Source organism: Python bivittatus, unplaced genomic scaffold, assembly GCF_059951505.1.
Source record: "Python bivittatus isolate LINGU-HERP-01145 unplaced genomic scaffold, Pbiv_v1 ctg000850_np1212, whole genome shotgun sequence".
NCBI classification, from domain to species: domain Eukaryota; kingdom Metazoa; phylum Chordata; class Lepidosauria; order Squamata; family Pythonidae; genus Python; species Python bivittatus.
The window spans coordinates 39056753-39080471 of record NW_028277112.1 but is presented as its reverse complement, the minus strand read 5'-3'; the positions used below and the strand labels follow the sequence as shown (position 1 = coordinate 39080471).

Below are 23719 nucleotides of genomic sequence, written 5' to 3'. Positions count from 1 at the left end.
AGTCTGAAGCACTACTCTTCTTCAAAGCAGAGGTATCCACGGGGGTGTAAAAAATATTAAGATGGCACTGCACTTTTTGTGTGTGTGTGTGCAAGTAGCACCTTCCCACTGATGCCCCAATGCACAACTTTTGTATATCGTGACTCAACATCTATGGTCTTCACTGATCCCTCAAACAGTAGCCCAGGTCTATTCCCACAGCTGAACCCCACCCCACCCCGCCAATGACCAGGAAGTTTCAGGCAATCGGACATCCATAAAAGTGCTGGCCATTACAGTATTGGTTCATTCTTCTTTTCAAAAAGAACAGCTTTTTTGGTCAGGAATACAGGCAGTTTCATTATTTATTTATGGAATATGTACTATGCTTTCCTACAACAGCATGGATTTTATTTATATCCCATCTTTCATTCAGGACCTCAAGGCAGTATGTATAGCTTTGCTGCACCTGTTTTTCTCCACAACAACCCTCTGGAATGGGCTGGCCTCTCTGAGAGAAAATAACTAGCCCAAAGTCACTGGATGAACTTATGTGGCTGAGGGCTAATTAGACCTGGGCCTCTCCATTCAGAGCCCAACACCTTAACCCTAACAGCAATGTTTCTCAACCTTAGCTCAACCTTGAAGTCCATGCATGTTAAAGTTGTTAGGTTCAGAAACGTTGCCCTATACTATGCTGGCTGTATTTACTCCCAAATTAGTTCTCTGCATTACAGTTGAAGTAATGCCTAAAAAAGGAGAGAGGAAGTTTGAATCTATGAAGTCCAGAGCCAGCAAATATTGAGTTACACCACTACTTGCAAAATGTTATTTTTTTTTTTCCTAGACAGCACTTCTTCCATCTTGATATTCATGATCTCAGCACGAGCCTGACTGATTTATCACTGAAAAAGCTTATCAACCTCTTGTGGAGGAGTCAGTCTATCTCTTTAAAACTCTGACAATGTTTCTCTGATTCCTTTCAACAATGGCCACATGTTTTCAACCACAATTTATTCCATCACAGTTCCACATCAGTTGGCACATTAAAAAAAAAAAGTTGTATGAAAACTTGTATTTCTGCATACAAGAAACCTTGGATGATTTTTGCATGCTTTCCTCAAGTATACATATTTTTACAAGTGATTTCTTCTTAGGTTGGTTGCCCTTAATAGACACATTTTTGTATCCCTTTTTCCCTAATGTACACTTTTTTTTAAATCAGAGAACGGCTCATAAAATTCAAGGAATTGTAAAATTCACAGAAGTGCAAAGGCTAATTGTATTTCAGTTAGTTTGGGAAGTGTGAATTAGGTCAGTTCTTATTAAAATGCAAACCAAACTCATTCCTTCTCCAGCCTTATGGGTCAATTTCCCCATTCCCTACATGAGCTCCTTAGGACATGAGCCCTTTCCCAAAATATGAATAACGATGTTCATCTACCATATACTATACCAGCTCCCAGACTGAATGGTTGATCCCCAGAGTTGAAGACTTTCAAAATAAACTCACCTTGTAATGAATAAACAATTAAAGGAGATAATCAGGAGATTTCCAACCTCCAGGACCCTTAAAGGAACTAAGCTCCATTTCCAGGGTACGTTAATCAGGCTCAGACTATTTCCCCTCTTGCTGCAAATCACCGGAGTTTTCAACTAACAAGAATGGGTTGCCCTACTTGATCTGACAACCCCCATAAGAGAGGCACTTAGCATAACATTACCATCATTACATCCCCAGGTTAAAGGCAATGAAACTCCAGGAGCGGCAAAGTCAAATCAGTTCAATTGTCTGATTGTTCACGCTCACCAAGTAGGAAGGCCGGCAGGGTTCCGGCATAAAACTTAGGGGTTTTATAGAAGAGCTCCTTTAAGGTAATTCATTGCCCTCTGCAGTCACTTTAAATCAGACAGAATGTAAGGGTCACACTGAACATGGCTCTTCCTGTTCTTGGAAAGCTGTGGAGCAGATAGCCAGCTGCTAGGCCAGATGTCAAAGGTGCATTCAGAGCACTTAGTTTTGATCTAGCCCGCTCTGGAGAAGCACGTTGGGTTTGGCTCGAAGCCCTCCAATAATAAAAGATGGTGATTAATGAAGCAGTGCAACTTAATACAGCAAGTTGACTCCCGCTCCTTCTCCCAGGCATTTTCCCTGTCCACAAAGCAGTTCTTTTACTTACCAGCAGGGACGTGTAAAATGTTAATCATCAATCTGTGGGCCATTAAAGAAGTTGCTTTCCCTCTCACAACTTGAAAAACCAGGGGGAGAAAAGATAATAGGTTTGGTTAACAGAGCTCTTCAGATAATGGAAGATGTGCAGAGGGAGGCCCTGATGGAGTCAACAAGGGAGGAGGGCACATTTATCCAGCTTTCCCAGAGGATCTGTGAATTCAAAACTCTGGGCCTTGAAACTCAAGCCCGAGATTCAATACAGTCCATTTTGGTCACTTGATAAAAGCCTGGATTTTCTATACATGGAATGGAGAGAATTCTGTTGATGCCATCTGGCATTAACTGGCTTTACTAATGGCTATTACTTGGCTGTATAGGCGCCATCATTTTATATGGAGTCCATATAATCTTCTCTTCTAAGCAGCAGCAGTCCTCTGGTTTTTCTTCCAGCCTAGCTGCTGAGGACCTTTAACTGAAGATGAGAGGCATTAAAACGCTGGACAGATATGTGGCCAAGTATGACCTTTGGCTGTTCTCTTGAAATAGTAAAGATGCAACCTTATAGCACACTAGCCTTTTTTTCCCCCCTTTTTGATACATCAGCTTCCTAAGTATTTTCACAATCCTCTCCTAGTTTTAATCATCGGGTGATAAGCCTGAATTCAACCATTCATATTTTCTTTCCAATATCAGAGAAGGAATAGCTTCAGAATGGCAGAATCCAGTGAAATGAAATTGTCTGAAGGATTTTGCTCCCAGTCCTGATCTTACTCTCTTAATCTGATCTCTGACCTGAAACATATCTAGTGACCCTGGGATGCTGATCATAAGGAAGATCCACACATAGATTTACAAAATCTTGTTGGTTTATTTGCCTTATATAGCTTGTCCAGATAATGGAATAATGATTTGGATAATCTACAGCAATTTGATGACACTACAGAGGGACAGTAAAAGACAGTATTCACTAAAGAAAAAGTGTTTTCAAGAGTAAAGTGAAGTTCTGTTTTTATTTATTTGTCATATATATATATATATATACACACACACACACACACACACACACACCCATCTCACACAAAGTGACTCTGGTTCTATTGATTTCAATGAAATTAAAACTTAGCATGATTTTATGCAAATACAGAATCCCTCCCCAGATCTCTCCTGACTGATTCATCATCTTACAGGCATTTTATCTGACTTATATGTACTTCTTTAAAATAGATATGTATGGTATATGTAGTATATTATATTAGCATATTGGTTAACTAAGTACTGCATTAAATGTTAACCCTGGGCGTTAAAAATATAGCCAGGAAAAGTTTTAGGACAAGTTCTTTCACTCATTTTTTTTTTTAAAAAACTCCTCATGTTCTTAAGATCCATGAGACAAATAGGGTGGCAATGAAGCACCATATATGAAAGACTGCGCTATTTGGATGTCTTCCATTGACAGAATGACACTATGCAATTTATGATTATTTAAATGTTTATAAATCATATGGAGGAAGTACAATGCCCTTGTAATTGCTATTTCCAAGGAGATGGGAACAGTTGCCAGTAACACGGAAGCCGCACACACCCGAAAAAGGCCAAGCAATGGAAACCCCGCCTCCTGCGCTTGCCAGCTGGGCTCTGCTCTAGGAAGGAGGCAATGGCAAACCACTTCCAAAACACCTTGCCTTGAAAACTGCGGGGACTCGTCCAGGCAGTCACCGCAGAATCAGTCATGATTGAGTGCGGATAAAAAAATAAAAAATCCAGACAGCAAACAAATCTCCCGTTCATCACTGTACTGTATATGTGTTTGAACTGATAGCAATCACTTTTAAATAGGCATGATATAGATATATGAGCATATCCTAATTTTATGCACATTATTGTCCTTTTTCCTCTTTTCGGATGATATGTAAGTCACCACCCTTACTATTTTATTTATTTATTTATTAAATTTGTATGCCGCCCATCTCACCATAGTACCTCGAGTGACAGATACAGAAGAACTGTAATTTGATTTTCCCCTTTAGGCACCAGAATATCTAGATCCCCTATTCTCTGTCCAAACAGAATAAAATATTATGCAGTAACATGATGTATGAAAGTGATAATGAGGATATTTATTAGGTGTCACACAGTTGACATGCACCATACTGAAATTCCAACTTCCTTGAAGCAGGAGGATTTTTTTGATATCACTGCCAGGTCTTAAGCAACAATGCTGGGATGACTTTCATCCCCCTGTAGTCAAAGGCAGGCAAGTCCTACCCTTTATTCACTGACAGCCAGCCATGTCTCAGTTTCGATCCACGTTCAGAGCGACTGAGGGATTAGCTTGGAATCATGTAGATAGAGAGATATCCAATTTTTTCTTTTCTATTTAATCCCTTTATAACAAAGGCAGAAGTGGGTACCTGAGCCTAGTAAAGGAAAAAAGTAATATCCTTCTGAGCCCCTCATTAAAGGTTGGAATCTATAAAAAGCTGGAAAACCCAGACAAGCAAACTAATACTTGCTTCAGAAATCCATTTACTCAAAGGAAAAGGTAAACAAGACTAGGCAGAAAAGGATGTTAGGAATTTACTGTTTATTTGCTGTGTGTTACTATTTAAGCTTCATTGTCTTCAGCATTATTGTTTCTGTTCATGCTCTGTAGTTGTGTATTTTATGCAACTTGGAGTCTCTTTATGGCAGAGTTGCCTCTAAATAAGAAACAGGCCAACGTCATCTTATGATTTGCCCCAAACTTTGTATTTTTTTTTTAATGGGAGTCCCTGGTAGTTGCAGTTTGTGATTTGAACAATTCTATATTTCTATCTCCTTTTTCACTGAATAGTTATGCATGTGACTACTTAAAGCTTAAAAAAAAAAAAAAAAGAGGGGGCAGTTTACATTCTCTCTTTCCCCTTTTTTAAAAAATAAAGTGACTATATTTGCATCTTGTGAGATTGTTCTATCTGCCCAAGTGGAAGAAGGAAGAATGGCTGACTCCCATAGTTTCATGCCTCAGAATTACAAGGCCAGGAGGTTCTGCTATAGAATTTACTTCATTTTTTTTCAATTTCCCAGAAAAGGGTCACCATTTGTGGAAAGCCAGGAAGAGGGGGAGGACAGCAAGTGAAATGCTCCCCTGGCAGTGAGAACTACCAAGCCAATACCCCAGAGGGCAGGAAGGGGGACCAGGATGGGAAGATCCACAAGGCTATAAGAAAGGAGATTGGAGATCTGCATCCTTCTAACCTTTGGGCTTAGCTATGGGAAGATGCTCTTCAAAGAGACAAATTTGTGCCAAATTCTATGATTATGTTATTTTATAATGCTACTCTAAAGCTCTTCTTATCACATTGTAAAATGCTATGAATGGTTTCTCTGATCTTGCTGAAGCTGCTGGGGAAAAAAATGCTTAGAGACCCTTGTTAAAAATCTGGGTACAATATTTACCGTTGTATTAGTTCCTATTAAAATGGTTGTTCTGTAACACATTGTACAGGGGGAATCTATTTATGTGCTCCTGAAAGTTAATAGACTGTCAAATCTGAAGTCAAAGATAGTGCAACACCTCAGCTATATGGCAAAGCGTGGGTAAAGTGACCTCGAGCACGGCTGTTTAAAGGCAGGCAGGCTGAAATAATTAGAATCACACAGAGAGAGAATCTTAAGTGGTAACAATCAAAGGAGCACAATGGGGCTAAGAAAATCAAGGACCCTGACAAAAAGCTAGCAGTTCAGCTGGGATTTTGAATTGGAATCTGGATCTAAACTTCTCTGAAGTTCCCTGCATTAACTTTGACTCTTCGTTCAAACCTGTTGTGCTCAGAAAAGTACTCAGGCTTTCAGAATGACCTTTGCTTCCCCCGTACAGCTGGTTTACTAACTCTTTCAGCTTCTTTTCTTTGTATAATTTGCAGTTATTTACAATAACTTTTGTCAAGCTGGAGAAATAGGAAAGCAAAAGATGAATCATAAAATACTCCTTACGAACTATAGCTCAGGGTCTTACAACTCTGTCAAACCTTTTAATCAAAAAAAGTCTTCTCACATTCAGGTGTTGTGCCAATCCACAACCTGGAAAAATACAGATATATAAGTGTTCAGGAAAATTGAAAAGTGCGATGGCAACAGGTCCTGTCTTTCCCACTGACTCTATTTTTGCTTTTCTTCCATACTGAATTCTACAGCTGATTATAAGCTAAAATGAGCTCTCAATATTTATCTATCTTATTACAGAATTCAAACACAGGACCATAGCTGAAAGTACTGAAAAATGTACAACAATAGTTTAAATCTTAAGGTAATTATGGTGAAAGCATATTTATAATAAGTATAATTTTCAACATTCCAGAGAAAAAGTGGAGTATGAATGCCTAAATAAATAAATAAAGTTGGATTTGGGTTCTTCATCTCCTTTTAAAATGAAAAAATTCACCCACAGCTAGGATTTGCAATGATACCTAGTAAATGTCAAGTACAAATAATAAATAATGCTCAGATAGAAACTATTAGAGATAAGGGCAGATAGTTTAAATTTTTAAAAATACAAGTTTGCCCCAATGTGATACAAAGAACATTGCTGGAAAATCCATACTACAAGTAGATAAGAATTAAATAACTTCAGAAGTAATCTTATAGGCTTAGCATTTAGAACTAATAAACTTAACTTAAAAAATCTGAAAATGTATTGAAAAATTTTGTCTCTGCTTTTCTTTTTACATTTGACTGCATCAAAACACCTCCAAACACAAAGATACATAAATTATCAAAATAAAAAACAATTACATAACATGCTTAAAAATATGTGGAAAAAATACAACAGAAAAAAATAATAATAAAAAATAAACTGTACTCAACGGATTGAAGATGTGATTACACTTGCCACCTATGAGCAGATTACCTACAGAGGTAGATTTTGTTTGGATAAGTATAATGAAATATGGGACTTATTTATACAAAATACAGTGGGTTTAAAAAAAAAGCACAATAGTTATACAAATGTCTTAGAAATATATATTTTATTTATTAAAGCAATTTATATGGCCGCCCAACTCACTCAGAGTGACTCCGGGAGGCTTACAGAATAAATACATATATATTTGCATACTATTTGCATTAGATAAATATATATAGAATAGTTAGTTTATTGTTGTAACGACATATAATACTTTATCCTTCACTTCATCTTTTCTCTGCCCCATCATGCCTTGTTCTTTCCCTTCCTTAACCAACGATATTTTCAGCAAACCACAATGATGTCAAAATGATGACATACACATGGTGGTGTCAACACATAAATGATACCCTTATGTGGTAGTGTCTAGTTGTGTGAGGCAAATAAGTAAGCCATGGGATTTCCTTGAAGATGTCATCATGCATATTTCATTTGTCCATCTTGCCTCCTGCAGAGACCCATGATTCCTTACTGCTAGAACTCTTGAGCTTTCAAAATGGATGCCTCTTTACTGTCATAAAGGCAGGCTCTGCTAATTTCTAATGCATTTCTGACTGTCTGATGTTTAGTGGATCAAGATCATTATAAAGAATGCCCTTTTATTATTAGATTGATTTCCTTACTCCGTTTGGGCCATATTAATTTACAAGAACATCAGAATCAATGTCATAAACTAATGAAGGTTATCTAATTATGTAAAATGTTTTTGAGAACAATTGAGTACTGCTTGACACATAGACTTTGCTTCATCACAAGACATAAATAGGCCAAATGATGCATGAGACTAATCATTGGCATAGCTCTATTATCTAGCACTATGTGGTAGACTATAACACTTCACACAGCTTTGCAGAAGAAGCAATAATATCAGCAGTCTTGACCACAGCCAGTAGGCTTCTTGGAAATCTATCATCTTAAATGGAATGGAATGAATCATTCCACAGTAGTGAAACCCTGCAACTTTCAGTATTTAGGGAAGGGGGAGGCAGTGTGGTCCCTGAAGTCACCAATATGGCTGTGGGCAGCCCCTTGATGCCTATTGGGATCCTTATCTCACCTGACTTTTAATGGGAAGATGGCATGTACAGCAAAGCATCCACCTCCTACAGTATATCACCTTTATTTCTATGAATGTATCTGGGCCCTCCTGGGACAAAGTCCTTGGAAGGATTCATCTAAGTGCCTCTATGTGAATGGCTGTCAATAGCAGATGAGGCTCACTTGAACAGTGCTGCCATCTCATCCCTTCCTTCACGCAATTGTATATCTTCCTGAGCCCATGCAGGAAGGTCAGAAGAAGGTGCAGCTTCTTTAAGGAGCAGCCAATAGATAGAAAGAGGGTGCTCATACTGGAGGTGAACCACCCTTGTCCGCTTTAGATCCAAACACTGCACACCACTATTACATCCAGCCTTCCTGAGTGGCTCTTGGAATTCAGGGAGTTTTCTTGGCCAACTAACTTATTACTAGGAAAATCCTTATTTATTTCTTAGTTTAATTATTTTACTCCTTCAGACGATCCCTTTACTTGGTACTTCTACGCATTTTGCAGAACTAATGCTTGTATTTATGGATTGATTTTTATATTAGTTTATTGTAAACTGTCTTGATGAAAATATAATTGAAGAGTAGGACATTGATTTTTAAAATATTTTTAAGAAATATAAATTGCTTATTTAGGATCAACAATGTTGGTATCCACTAGGCCTGTATGAAGCTTCAAAGGGAAGGTCTGGTCTGAAGAAAGGTCAGCTGAATCTTGAGATGACAAAATTGACAGCTTTGATTAGAGAAAAGACATTGACTAATTTTAATGCTAATTGGAAGACCCTTTTGGACTTTTTGTGGGAAACAGAACAAAAAATGAAATTATGATATATGGATTTGATGATTAGTAAAATTAATAGATTATACAAAAAATGAATGTTAAGTTATAATCCTAGAGTAAGAGTTTAATGTAAGTTTTACTTATATCTGCTGTAAAAGAAGTTGGAAGTCATTCTTTTTGTATTTCGGTTTCTTTCTTTTCTTTATCTTTCTGCACTTCTGTTCTCCTTTTTCTTTATTCTTTCTTTTCTTCTACTCTTTTTCTTGATTATAAGTTCTTGTTAGTTTTCGTCTTTCTGTTTTTAAAATTTAATAAAGTTATTATATAAAAAAAGAAAGTTTACCTGAATCTTCTCTTCAAAGCAGGTTTATGAATCAAATTGGGACCTTCTGTCAAAGCAACAATCTGATAGCTCCAAACCCTTCTGTTCTGTTCTGTTCTGTTCTGTTCTGTTCTGTCTGTTCTACTCTACTCTACTCTATTCGCTTCTCACTGGTGTGTTCTTGAATATGTCCTCAAATCCATATACATTTAAAATCTTATTTGTCTGTAACCTGTCTGTGTGTCTGTCTAGTTTTGGTTCTTTTATTCTCTCTATTCATCACCTTTACACTATTCATCTCTCCCTGTCATGGGTGAGTCCTGAGTGAGTGAATCCAAAAAAGTGTTTTTGGATGTGGTACCTCAAAATACTTGAGGTTTGCATAGGTGGTCAAGCAGCAATAGACAATCTATGGGGTAACTTTGTATGGCACCTTTTATTTCCCAAGTCTCAATAAAGCCGAATAAAAAGACTTGAGACGAGGCTTCTTTAAGATAACAGATGTATTTTGATCAAGACACAGCTGGGTGACCCCAATCAACACATTCACAAGAGATGTTGATGAAATCACACCTCACAAAACAAACATCAAAGGCTTTATAGACATGTAAATCTGTAATCAGATAGTACATCCCCTCATACCCATACAAGGGATTTTTGGGACGGTCTGAGCAAGTGAAAGGTGGTTCTTTGGGAAGGTAAACTTAAATGTAACTTTTTCTTCTGGTTACCAAGAGAATGGCATACAAGATTTTTCTTATCTCTCTCTGGAATGCAGGGCCCCACAACTGTTGCAAAAGCTTGGTAAAACAAACAGCTTGTACTCAGCTAATTGCTTATTCGAAGCAAAGAGATAAGGGGGGGAGAAGAAACCAGTGCTCTTTACAAAGCAAAAGCAAGTTAACCCTTTAGAAATAAAATAGAGTGCACTGTTACAGGTATGGTTAAACATTATGTGAAGCATATATATACTGTATATATATAAAATATAAAATTGTGTATATATAGAATATAAAATTGTGTATCAAAATAATGCCCTTCACCTTCAATCAGGAAGATGCCAGTAGGTCACTGAACAGATAGGTGGGGACACTATCTTTCAGGTTCTGTTGGTTTTTCAAGTCATTCCTTCTGGCCACAATCTAACTGTGGGCACTCCGTCCTCAAACAGATTCTTCCCTTTGCAAAGTCTCTCAGCAGCAGATGGAAATCTTCCTTATGCCCCATTGTTCCAAGGCTGGGAACACCACTCGTGTCACCTCTACAAGGTGTAGTGAACACCCTAAGGAAGTAATCAAGAGGCAGTACAGATTCTTTTCAGGGAAAGATCATGTATCTTGGCAGGCATATGCATCCCTTGCCTGAATTAGCATGGGTAAAGCAAAAGCAATACCTCTCTGAAGAAGTGGAAAGATAGGTGGTCATCACTGTTTGGGAGGCACAGAATTAGTAACAGGCATGAGTGGAAAGGCAGGATCCACTGTTATCATTCAGCAGTCCTGAAAACAGGCTCTCAATTGCAACCAAACAGTAGACAAAGGCAGGCAGGGTACTTTAGGGCAGTAGCCATGAACTCTTCTACCAATGTCCTCACTATGAGCAAAGGGGGTGGCATCCTTGATTGGGGTTCAGGGCACCCAAACAAGGATAGTGGACATTAGTTGTCACCTGTTTATTGAAAGAATAAGACAGAGCCACAGTTACTTGGGAAGGCCTGTTACCTACGAGCATTACAAAAAAGGCCAGGTTCAGTATGGCAGATAAGCTTGTGGCATCCCATTACACTTCCTCAGTTGGTAGAGCAACAGATGTTCTTGAAAGTAAACCTCCCAATCAAGCCAGACCTGCATTAAAAATAAATGCTACACTCACACTGTTGCATGCTGTTGCTGCTTCTTTTATTTATACACACACACACACACACAAATTAATTAATTAATTGGCTTGCTTTGCATCTTTTTAATGTAAATCCTCAGCTCCAACTATGCAGGCTGTCCCGTTCTGGAGCAGACATCACTGTCACAGGTCTTTTAATTAATTAGAGGCCATGAAATTTCCTCCAAATTCTCAATCTTATTAATTGTAGGGTGGCTTGCATCCCTCCCCCCCTTCCCCTGCGGCAAAGATCAATTGTTCTGGGAATGAGGCAGGTGTAGAGACTAATTCACGATTTGTCAAAATAGCATTTCCTCTGTTGGAGACCACCATTTGGAGCTGTCTTCCTCATCCACGCTACACTGATTCTCCACCTTAAAAGAGGCTCAGTAAGCTGTTTAAAAGTTAAACATAGAGAAGAAGGGCTTCTCTTTGGTTTACCAGGGCAGATATAAAAATTGACACTGAGTGAATGGATTGCCCCCCAATGTGTGTTGTAGCTGTTAAGCAGGAAAGGGAGCAAGCTGTGTGAACTGTGAATGGCTCTTAATTGCTAATGCTAATGGTTGGCTTACTTTTAAGGAACAAGGCAATGGTGCTTATCTTGCCAAAGGTGCTCCAGTTAGGGCAGACTCTTGTCAAGTGTGTGGCTTTTAAAAAGACAAAAGTTATTGCTTTGGAAAAGGAGGCCAAGCTTGGTTAAAGTTTGCTTTCCTTCTTCTATTTCTATGGCAGCTTTTCCCTGCCTGCCTCCCTTTCTCTGTGCCCACAGTGCCATGAGGACTTTGGGGGGGTTGTTGACTGCTTGGGACCAGGAAATGAGTGTGTCACTTTCTGCTTCTTCAATGCTGGCCAGCCTGCCAGGCTTTCACAAACCTACTCTATCTGGGCATATTATTTCACCTTGGTAGATTGGCTCTGCTTCTCCCTCTCTCAGACTGACCGCACTGCCAAAGCCTGCTGACCTGCTAGAAACCAGATCAGCATTTCTGCAATCCTCTCTTGGAAAGGGAGCCTTGAAAATCACCAACATGGACTATTGTCAGCCAGTCATACCCTCTGAAGTTTCTCTTCTGCTGGGACTTGTAATGTAGTGTCCTTCAGGGTCATTCCCATAAGGTGTTGGGCTAAGAAACTAAGCACAGCTTAGTTTTATGCTACTTATTTATGCATATATAGGCATACAATGTTATACTATTCATATGATTTATAAAGGCAGGCTTTCAATGCTTCATTTGGAAATCCTGAGTTGCATAAGGCCAAGGAGCTATGTAAAGCTGCCTGCCTGCCCATAGAAAGCACTGATCTTAGGATGCCAACTCAGGACTTGGGCAGGTTTAAATCTCAGGTCAATGTGAATTGAACAGGGAGGCAAAGAAGCTCAACAAGTGGGCTTTCCACAACCATGATTATGGTTAGAGCAATGAATGGAGAGGTTATCTCCAGGTGAGGCTGCTGCTGACTGTTGGCTAATGCTATTTCTTCTATTGATTAGTGGAGACTTGTGCTATTCTCCAAATGAGCAAGACTGCAAATGGAGTGGTAGTAGAGCTAATGTTGCTTGGGCTTCATTCACTGTCTGAGTTTTTTTTTAAATTTATTTATTTTTAGATATAGAAATGAAGATGAAGGTTGAGTGGTATGGAGGCAACACTGATGTTGATGGGTAGTGGGTAGCCAGAAAGTTTTGTTGTTTTCATTAAACTCTGCCAACAGGATTCTGTTAGAGTGGTAAGGTTTATACTGCTTTGGACTTCATTCCTAAGTTTTCAACTTGCTTGATATGACAAACCAACAACTTTTAACTTTGTCTGCTCTTGTACTAATGGAATGTTACAGTTGTATCTGTTCTGCCATTACAAGTGGGAAGTTCAATTGGGCTCTCGGTGCTTTGAAAGTGGGCTCAAGGCTGACCAGTGCATTGTATCTCATCTGTTTCTGTAGCCTCTGCTAAACATTTAACTTAGAATATTGCTAGCAAGCTGCCCTTCTGATACAACTGACAGCATTGAGAAGTCATCAAGGTTTGCCAATGTGCCCTATTTCACCTAGCAGCACACCTAGGCCAACGTTGAAAAGATCTTCCTGGGACAGTTTCTGCTTTTCCTCCAGAAAACCCCATTTATTATCATGACCCCCCCCCAAAAAAATCACAGTACTTATAATAGGGCCCCATATGAAGTATAAGCAACTGAATCCAGAATCACCGTGGTGGATCCATGAAGGGATCAATATCAAAGAGTTATGACCTAAACTCCTGCTCAGACTAGTTATCTTAGATCAGTGTTGTCCAAACGTGTCCACTTTAAGATGAGTGGACTTCAACTCCCAGAATTCCCCAGCCAGCATGGCTGGCTGGGGAATTCTGGGAGTTGAAGTCCACTCATCTTAAAGTGGACAAGTTTGGACAACACTGTCTTAGATCAAAGGAAGGTTTGAATTGCAGCACATCAACTGTAACATCTCCACTATGTCACTGTTGACATGGCTACAATTTGTAGCATTTATGGCCACCCAGTGTAAGAAATGAATTAAAATTCTCCACGGTGCCTTTACTGGCACAGTGTATATTAAGACTAAAAGGCTACTTATGTAAAGAGTTACATCATGGTTATTTATTTGCCTGCTGCTGAGTTGCATCCAAGGTAACAAAGTGGTCACAAAATGTGTAATTTCACATGAGGCAGTTATCCAGTGGTGCTAAGGGGGCCTTCCTGGCATGTCTTTGTAACAGCAGATGCAAACGAAGTATGCAATACATACATACACACACACACACACCAAAAGTACTCTTGAAGATTATATACCTGGTTCCAAAATCCATGGTAATAAAACCCAGCCTTACTGATTTCAATAATTTTAAAAATGCTAGAAAATGTCTGGGGTTACAAATGATCCCCTCTCTTCCCCAAAACCCCTCCTATTCTCTAATGTACTAAATAACCAATCTGTTTTTTCTTGGCTTTTGAGCACACAGATTACTTCTATAAAGACAGTCACTTCCACATAATATATTTATTTCCATGTGCTTATAAGAAGAGAATAAATGCCAGCACAATTCATGTTAAATAGATCCATGCTTCCTCTCTCCTAAAATACACATAAAGATAGAGAGATCTTACACATTGTTTAAATACTGAGTAGAAGAACAGATTTATTCTTGGTTTGAGATTTTCCTTCCTTGCGCAGGTTTGTAAAAGTTGGAGGACTGAAGTGAAATTGAAGTAGAACCATTCAAACCGCTAAATTATACTGGCTCTTCAGGCAAGAAGGCAGGTTGGATAAATGCTGACAGTTACCATTGACAAGAGGGTTAAATTTGCATGCCATACAGTGTGTATTTTTTCTTCTTCTTTAGTTACCCCAACCCTCATTATGAAGATTGAGGAAAACATCTGTCAGATACATTCTTGTAGAAATTTTAGCTATCTTTCCTCTTTAATTTTATATCAGGGCAGCGCCATGCAGCACTGCTCAGAGCTGCATCTACTGCCTATTAATTTACACATTTTGACAAACAGGAGGAAAGCTTGTGGCTCTATCTGAAATGTTATCTCACACTTTTTCAGTACTAATATTCCACTCTTTTTTTTTTTTTTTTGCTAGGAAGGGCTGTAGCTCAGTGGGAGCTTCCATGTTTTTGTAAGGAAAGAGTTCTGTTCAGTCTGCTGTGTGTCTGTAGGACAGGGATAATCTATGTTTCAAGCCCTGGGAATCCAATTCCGGCTCAGTATAGAAAACATTAAACTAGCTGAGCCAGAAATGTGATTTGTAATAAGATCCTATGCCACAGTATTTCCAAGTTAAGTGATCACATGGATATCTTTCCTCAATCCTCCTAATTTTAATGTTTTATATTGTCCCAAGTGATTTACCGTACATTTATACATAAGATGATGTTCATTTACACGCACTCTTAAACACTCAATGAAAATCTAGATACTAAAAATGCTAGGAACAGGTCTGATGGGGAGCCAGGAAAAAAAAAAAAGGACATTCTCATTACAGTGGATTCAAATGTTAACAGATATCCACCAAATCAATGTTTAATAACTTGAAGCACTTTCCATGTGTGTGATCAGAACTCATTTGAAGTAAACCAAAACACCCAAAACTTTATTAAAATTGCCAGCCATAATTATAGGATACACTGTTAAAATAAAAAGATGAATAAAACATCCATGAAATATATATGCAGGAGGCCTTTTCTGTTGCAGCTCCTGGACTTTGAATCTCCTTGTCTTGGAAAATTTGAGCTTCACCTGTTATCTGGCCATTTTGTCAAGTACTTAACACTATTGGATTTTTGACCAGGATTGAATATTTCTGGTTGCCATCTGGGGGATTTCTGTGAGTCAAATTGTTTCTAGAAAATCTTCCAATTTCGCATAACCATTTGTTATTTTCCCATTTTAAGTGACATTTTTAAATATTCATAATTTGAAGCACTGTCACTAGCATCTCCATTATTCCAGTGAGCTTGGTGAATAACTTATACAAACCAAGGACACTCCTTGTTTTAGAAGAAATTTATTTGCAAACACTTTCACGTTAATGGTTTTTATTTTTATTTTTTTCTAGAAAAGTACAGACAGGAGAGGTAGTAGAACTCCTAGCAGTTGGCCCTTCAGAAAAAAATTCTAAGGATAAAATTAGGAACTCCTGTATCACAGTCGAGTATCATATTCCAGCGGTTCATCATTTCTATTGTTTGCAGTCTCATCTTCTGCTGCAGTTGGTATTTCAGCTTCAACTTCATAAGCTGGATTGACCCTCCCAGGCGCATAATAATTTCTTTTCAAATCTATGAAGAAAACAGGCAAAAGCTTTAACTTAGATAATACATATTTATTGCATTTGCATGCTGCTGTGATCTCCAAGGACTCCAACAGCAACAAACATCCAAGCAACATGCAACGTTAAAACATCCACCACCACCACCACCACTGATAATAATAATAATAATAATAATAACAACAACAACAACAACAACAACAACACAGAGCTGTAAACCATGGACAGTGTCATCCCAGGCTATCCCCAAATGCTGTCTATACAAGCTCTGTTTTAACTAAATTCTAGAAAACCTTAAGAGAGGGACCGAGTCTTGTTTCAGTGCATAGGTGCCATCACTGAGAAACAATATCTCCAGTCATCAGTCTACACCTCATCACAAATCCCCTATCACCACTTCACATGGTCCATGAAAAATGAAGATTTCACTGAAACAAAACTTGATCATCAACATGCTGAACAACAACAGCAGCAACAACAACAATCACAGCTGCCTGCTGGAAGATTCACCTTCCTCAAAACAGGAGTTGGCCACCCTCTACAGAGCTGCCAGCATGGTAAGATAAGTACTGGTACTTTGCTATACTCATCACCACAGTATAGGCTTGAACTTGAGCATGCTCAGTCAAGTTGATTGTCTGCCACCCCCAGTACTTCAGGCACCATGTCTGCTGCTTCATCTCCAGTAACTCCTTAGAGCCCCTTAAAATCAACCAATAGAAAAAGGCCACTTGAGAACATCAAGATCTCAAGTCACTTCCTGTTACCAGAAGTTGACTACCCAAATCAAAAGAACTGTCCACCAGATTATTGGAAAACTTCCCAAGCACCCTCTAGACTCCCTCCAGATCCATCAGTTACTCAGGACTGCCTCAGGAAAGTCCGGGTGGCAATCAATCTAATCTAAACTAAGATGTGATCAAACCACAGCAAAGGACTAAAGGGTAATGTTCTCCATATCCAGGTCACAGCAAGCAAATGCTAAAAGGAAAAATAAGATCTAACCTATGTTGTCCATGTGTATGAGCCAGAGATTATCTGGGACAAACCCATGATTGCCATCGAAGCCATGAATCTCTGACCCCACCCATAGGACATGAAGAGTGAAGTCCTCTAATATGAAAAGGCAAGGGTATTCCAACATCTGCCCAAAGACAAAGTCTAGGGGAAAAGGCAGGGTTTCTACCAGGCAAAAAGCAGATGATACACCATGAAAATTCCTAGCTTGTACCTGCAATCCAACTCAACACTCTGTAACCTTAACAGCAGGAATCCTAGTCATAAGAAAGATGTATTTTAAGATCAACACTATCATTCTGAAGTTTGCTGCAGATCCAAAATCTAGGTAGGCATATCTCCAAAAGAGTGACATCACAGCTATCCAAAGGGGTTTTTGTAATACACATCAATATTACTAAATGAAGAGACATCTCTTCAACTAAGCAGTGAGTCTGCATAAAAATACAGTAATTATCCAGAACAAAAATAAATACTTTCATTATTATTTCCTTCCTATAATCCATTAGGTTGTTAAAAAAAAAAGTTAAAAGCTCCTTACTTAACCTTTAAATATACTACTTTATTCACTCTACTAAAAAAACTAATCTAATATCCTGTTTAGGGAAGGGACATAATTGCATGTTTAATAAGACATTTTAATGCCCAAGTCCAAAACCTGAGGCCCCAAGGCCACATATGATCCCCATGTTTTTAAGTCCAGCCCTATGCCTCCTACAAAAATGGCCAATAAAGTGTAATTTCAATGTGATAATAGGGAATTTAATGTAATTTAAATTAAATTATGTTTTGTTTTTATCCATTTCTTTTCTTGTCCCTTCCATCCTTGAATGGATCATGAAAAGCCAAGTGGGATTCTTGGAATTAAAAAAAGTGCACCCTATATTTAAAGAGTTTGCCACATCAAGATTTGAAATATAGAACCAATAAATAAGGTTTAGTACTGCTCTTTCCTAGACATATGTTAGTATTATGTGGACCCTCAAAACATTTATGGAAAATCTTCATTTGTACACGTCCTTCTCAGAATTCTTTGTTACCAGGGTCAATACGATGAGCTCAGTCCTAGATTCAGAGATAGGCTCTAAGGCCAGATTTGTTCAAAAACATGCAGCTTTCCGAATGCATACCAGGAAGTTTGAGTTTCCTGCAACAAGAATTGCAGCGATGCTTTGAAATGAAGTTCTGAATGGCTTCTTCCCCAAGATTTGCTGGTCCAAATGCCATCCCTCTAAAGTTTGAAAATAATAAAGGACTAATTAATGTGACAATATTTGTACACACCAAAAAAATTAAAGCAATCTCCGTCAGGTACATATGTATATATGCATTCTCCTGAATTCTTCTACATAATTCAACCAGAAGTATTCCAATTCAGCAATGATTACATTCTATATCTTTATATGCTGCTCATTACATATAAATATATGTAAATTTGCTGAGATCCTCAAACGATAACATATTTATGAATTATTTGTGATTAACAAAAGATTTGTGACTAATAAAATATTGGCTAGCAGTCCTAAATTTACACTGAAATTCCTACATTTACACTGAAATGCAGGTCTACCTGCAGCCATCAGGATGCATTTTTGTGTAACTGGAACTGGTTGTGAATTTGGGAGTGGGAGAAACTGATAAACAACCTATTAAAAAAAAAAAATGCAGCAGCAAAATGTCTTCTCAATAGAACCCTGTTTTGTGGGCCTGCATTTTTTGGATAAGACTTCAAGATCTTCATTCTTCCTCCTTAGAAAGTTTAAGAAACTGTAACTACAAAATCATTTTTTAATTCATAATGTGATTCCATCGTACTTAAAGATGCTTCATAGTCAAGCAAAGGCATCTCTCATCTGTTCAATTTAGGACAGACATTTCTTATGTATACAGAACTGTACTTGTTCCATGGATTGTTCATAGGCAAGATCTAGAATCCAATAATCTTAATAAAAGTTACAGTACAGGTTGCCTATTTAAATGCATCCTTGAATTGCTGCAGCATGACACTCTTACAATAGCAATGTAACAAACAGAGAACTGATGAATTTATCTTCAGCTACCCAACTGACAGAATATCTGGATATGTTGCAGTACTGGTAAAATCCACACACACACACATACATGTTAAGGTGAATGCCTATTAATTTCTTTACTACAGAATTGATAATTTCCTGAAAACTGAATTAGAACTTGTACATATTAAAGAAAAGACTGCACAAAAAATATGCTGAGTGTACTATATTTATATGACATGTACTACATCTGAAAAAAAAAGCAGAGTGTAAAAATCTCCCCATGTATGCATTGCCATCAGAGAAAAATATGTCAATACTTGGATCCTCTGATCAAAATCTATACATTTTCTGGAAAGTGCTTTTTGAATCATTGTGAGGACTTTCTGGATTACATATTACATATTAAGAGATCAACCTTATTTGTACGCAATAAAAAATTCAAAGTCTAGCTAAATTGTTATGAGCAGAAAAATTGATATAATTACATTTATCTATCATATCTATCTATCTATCTATCTATCACATGGTATCTATCTGAGGCATTGAGAGTTGGGTGGCATACAAGTTGTTGTGATTTTTGTTGTTATTATTATTATCTATGAATTTGCAGAAATGCAATTACTCCAAAGCCTTCCCTGAGTATGCATCAATATAGTGTATGGAACTCCAAGTTGATGGAATGTGGGCAACAGTATGTTGGCTTAAAAGATAGTCTCAAGATTTAAGGCCCAGCCTTGCAAAGAGTAGCATGGTTGAGATAAAACAGCTTTGATTGGACTTGTGGCATAATGGCCAAAATGTGCCAGATTGACAGTACTGTGTCCTTACCATTAGCACAAAATGCTGTATATGGCACAGGTATGGCTAAGATTGGTAGCCCAGTATATACTTTCTCCATCTCACTAAAAAGCCAAGTGTCACTCGACCAAAACCATGAAGAATAGTGGAGGTCACTACTCGATCTGGTGATGACCATACCATATGGAAATATGTGCCTTGGAGTGAATAGTAAGGAGTGAATTGTTTACTAAAGGTTGGAAAATGGATGGAGAAATGTTAAAATGTTAAGACATTCAAATGCTGGTAGAAAATGAATAGGTACCTTACCTGCTGTAAGAAATGAATGTTGGCTGAAAGAATTGAAAATGGATGTGGAAAGGCCATGCTTTTTCCCCATCTGTTATGTGGAAGTGAGAGTTGGATATATCAGGAGAAACAAAAGTAAGTTGAATGCATGGGATACCGAAGTATATGGTAAAGCAAGAGGAAATGGTAGTCAAGAATGAATGTTTACTGAAGGAATGAGGATTGATACAAACGTGAGTAATCACCATGAGAGTTTGATCAGACAGAGAGAACTGAATTGCAGAACAAGTGTATATGCAGGAAAAATAAATGGGTTGAAAGGAGGGAAAAACCAAGAAGGTTTTGGTTGAATGTCGTTGATGAGATCCTCAAAAAGAAATAGGAAAGAAGTTCAGAGAACAAAACACAATATATGACAGCAATGTTTGGATGAGGTGGAAGCCAGGATGGTTTGCAAAGATAGGAAGGGATGGAGAGGTGCCATGAATGGTATGGCTGTAAACTAATTTTATCTATGTTTCCTTTTCTTCTTATCTCATGCTTTTAATTTCATTGTTTTGCTATTTATTAGAACTTTTCCACTCTGCATAATGTTGCTTACTCCAAAAGAAATTAATATAGTGCAGGCCTCCACAACAGAAGGCCTGCCAAGAGGCCTTGTGCAGCCCGCTGGCGTTTTTTATAAGTAATAAATTCATCACCACCATCACCCTGAAAGTCGTGCTGCTGAGCACCTCCAAGCCTGTCTGCTGCTGCCAGCTCCAGGGCTACTGCTGCTTTGCTAGCCACTGAGCAGCTGATCAGCATGCCAGGAATTACTTTGCAGCCCATGATGATTTTTAATTTATCAATGTGGCCCTTTTCCCTCTGCAGATTGTGTAGGCCTGGCATAGCGGCTACGTATGCATGTATATTATTGATGAAACACATATATGAATATGTATGTATAATATTTATGGAAACAACAGAGGAACAGCATCCACAGTGCTTGAATTCCTTTTCCACCTGCATATCACAGATATACTTAACTGGATGCCCAGTTTTGGGGGGACCTGCCTAAACAGGTTGAGTGCAGGAGGAATGGAGCAAGAAATGCTTCATTGTGTGAGCTCCTGTTAGCCCAGAGGATGTAATGCTTGTTAAAAAATTAACTTTCTAAACTCATAGCCAGAATCTAGTTTGACCCAGATATCACTTTGCAAAGTAGCTGGAGGGTAAACCTTAAAGTGATCTGCCAGACAATCCTTCAACTAGTGTCACGAACATTACTTACAAGAAACTGTGGTTAGATAGCATTTCATTAACTGTAGTCTATTTCTTGTGCATTCCTAAGATAAAATGGCCTATTTAATCTACAAGGTACTATATATTAAATTCAGCACCATCTTTTTTTTCTGAAATGACCTTGGAAATTAGATATGACCATTCAATATAGGTCAAATATTTGTCTCTTCTATTGCCAATCAGTAAATATTTGTATTCATAGCCTTATTAAGTTTTCTTCAGTGACCTTTATGTCAATGCATTACATTATTAATCAGTCGCTTAAAAAGATACAGATACAAAACTGCAATGATGACCAAAAACAGCATCACTCTCAGCAATGTGTAAAAATATGCACATGTACATTACAGTTAATATTGAAGATTAATTGAATCATGCAATACATGTCACATTTTATATGATAAATTTACATAAGATATTTACTGTTTGTCTTCAGGTTTAATAACAGATGGATCTGTAAGGTTTTCTCCAACACCTGCAGAAGTCAAATTTACAAAGGTTATTAGAAGGTAATTGTCTTCTTAAAAACCATTTGTGACATTATAACATATGCAATTATTATATAGTTATCTAATCTTTTGGTTTATAGAGTAGAAACGAAAAGGCAATATTAAAATTATAAAATGCATTAGACTTTGACAAACAAATGTTGCATATTCAACTGTTTTTTAAGCCATTTTTCCATTTTAATATAATGCAAAAAACTCAAAGGCTATAATTCAAAATATGTTGTGGATCCAAATGTATGTTGCTGGAACTATATATAAATATAGTTTATATATAAATATATATAAATATATATTTCAATATCAGAGAGAACTAAGATAACATTTTCCATACGGTGCAAGGAAACCTCCCTATCCTGAATAAAATAGATCAACAGACATATTCCACATATGTTCTAAAACCTTCATATGCTCAAGAACATCTAGTTCAAGGCAGAAAGATGGATCCTCGCACTTAGTCTACTGCTTAAGCTTGTTTTGCTGTCCTGAATTAATAGTTTACATGGAGCATATTAAAACGACTTTTTGGTTTGTTTATTTATGTCAAAGTTGGATAACCTTTATGGGCCAATTTGGAATTGTGAAAGCATTATGTCAGGCACACTCACAAAATGGCTGCCATAGAAAACTTCCCTAGTCACAAAATGGCTACTGTAGTAAGTGTAGCCAGTCACAAAACATCCATTTATCACAAGGCAAACTAGTTTTCAAGGATGCCTCCCATCATCTCTGTGGGACCTCATGGCATTCATGAAGTGCTTGAGGCTGGTGCTTTGCTTTAGAACAAGTCAGTTTCCTTTAAAATAGTATTTATTTTTTTTAAAAAAGAGGTATAAATCTGAAGCTGTTAATTAGGAAGACTGAACAGTTAGGTAAACATGGATCAGAAATCTCTGACTCTATTACATGATATATAAGTGATATATTTAGATGCTCAGTATTGTTTCTTATTCTGGTTTTTTTTTAAATTATTATTTATTCTGTTAACCAAATTGTGACACAGCTGGACCAGTTATTCCTGACAGTCAACCAGCTAGACGAGCATATGGATCAGAATCTATAACAACTCATGGTTTCCATAGCTGTTCTGGCCCTAAATCTGGCCCCTTCTCTCCTACACTAGCACTCCCCTCCTGGCAAATTTACTATTTTCCTCGCTCATTGTGAATTATGCATTTTGTTGAGGCCTGAGGATTTTCTGACAAACCAATTTCGTGTAGAATTTATTATCAGCTAATGTTAGAGGGAGCTGCAAGATAGGTAATCTTGGTCTTGAATAACTATGCCAATTCTGTGACACTCAAAAATGAAGCGGAGCCCAGATGTGTACAGCTAATCATCAACACTTAGTCCTTCCTGTTAATCTACAGATCCAGACAAGTACAGAAATACACATGCAAGTCCTAATATATTAATAATACAATATGAGACAGGAAAGACTTGAAACCAACCAGAATAATAGAAGCAGCTAGAAGCATATAACTGTACAATTCCATTAAAGAAAGGTAGCATGAAAACAAAAATATTATAGATGCATCTAACCTGTGCTTTTTATAAACATATTCTATACTAAGCAACCACACTTTTATTTTCCAGAAAGGTAAGTAATGGTAGTATGCTGTAGCAAAACAAAGAGCGTTGTAGTACCCTAAAGACTAATAAATATAGTATGAGCTTGCCAGGTTAACACAAGTGCTCCAAACATTTACTACTTTATGAATACAGGAGTGGCAAGGCTATGTTTGCTACCTCTCTCTGTGTCATCATAACTCCCCATATCAGCAAGAGGTCAAGCTTGTCAACCCAACCTCATCCCACCTCACCAGAGCCAGCAATGAGGCAGTCCTTAAGGGTAAAGCTTTCCAACCAGTTATGCCAACCTTAATGGCACCCCTAAA

At 37.8% G+C, this 23719-nt stretch overlaps 1 protein-coding gene across 9 annotated transcripts in view; it reads right to left on the bottom strand.

Annotated features, from left to right (window-relative positions):
* Positions 1-15663: 15663 nt before the first annotated feature.
* TRPM6 (transient receptor potential cation channel subfamily M member 6) overlaps positions 15664-23719 on the bottom strand; it is an 83537-nt gene continuing 75481 nt past the window's right edge. For 7 of the 9 annotated variants that reach the window (XM_088130177.1, XM_088130179.1, XM_088130176.1 and 4 more), the window contains 3 exons: positions 21739-21790; positions 18061-18161; positions 15664-15923 (listed from right to left, as the gene is read on the bottom strand). In XM_088130177.1, the coding sequence (XP_087986303.1) occupies positions 15787-15923; positions 18061-18161; positions 21739-21790 (290 nt within the window). In that variant the 3' untranslated portion in view covers positions 15664-15786. Of the gene's footprint in view, positions 15924-18055; positions 18162-21738; positions 21791-23719 lie in introns of those variants that run through there. The other 2 variants (XR_015793827.1, XR_015793828.1) reach the window with 1 other exon arrangement.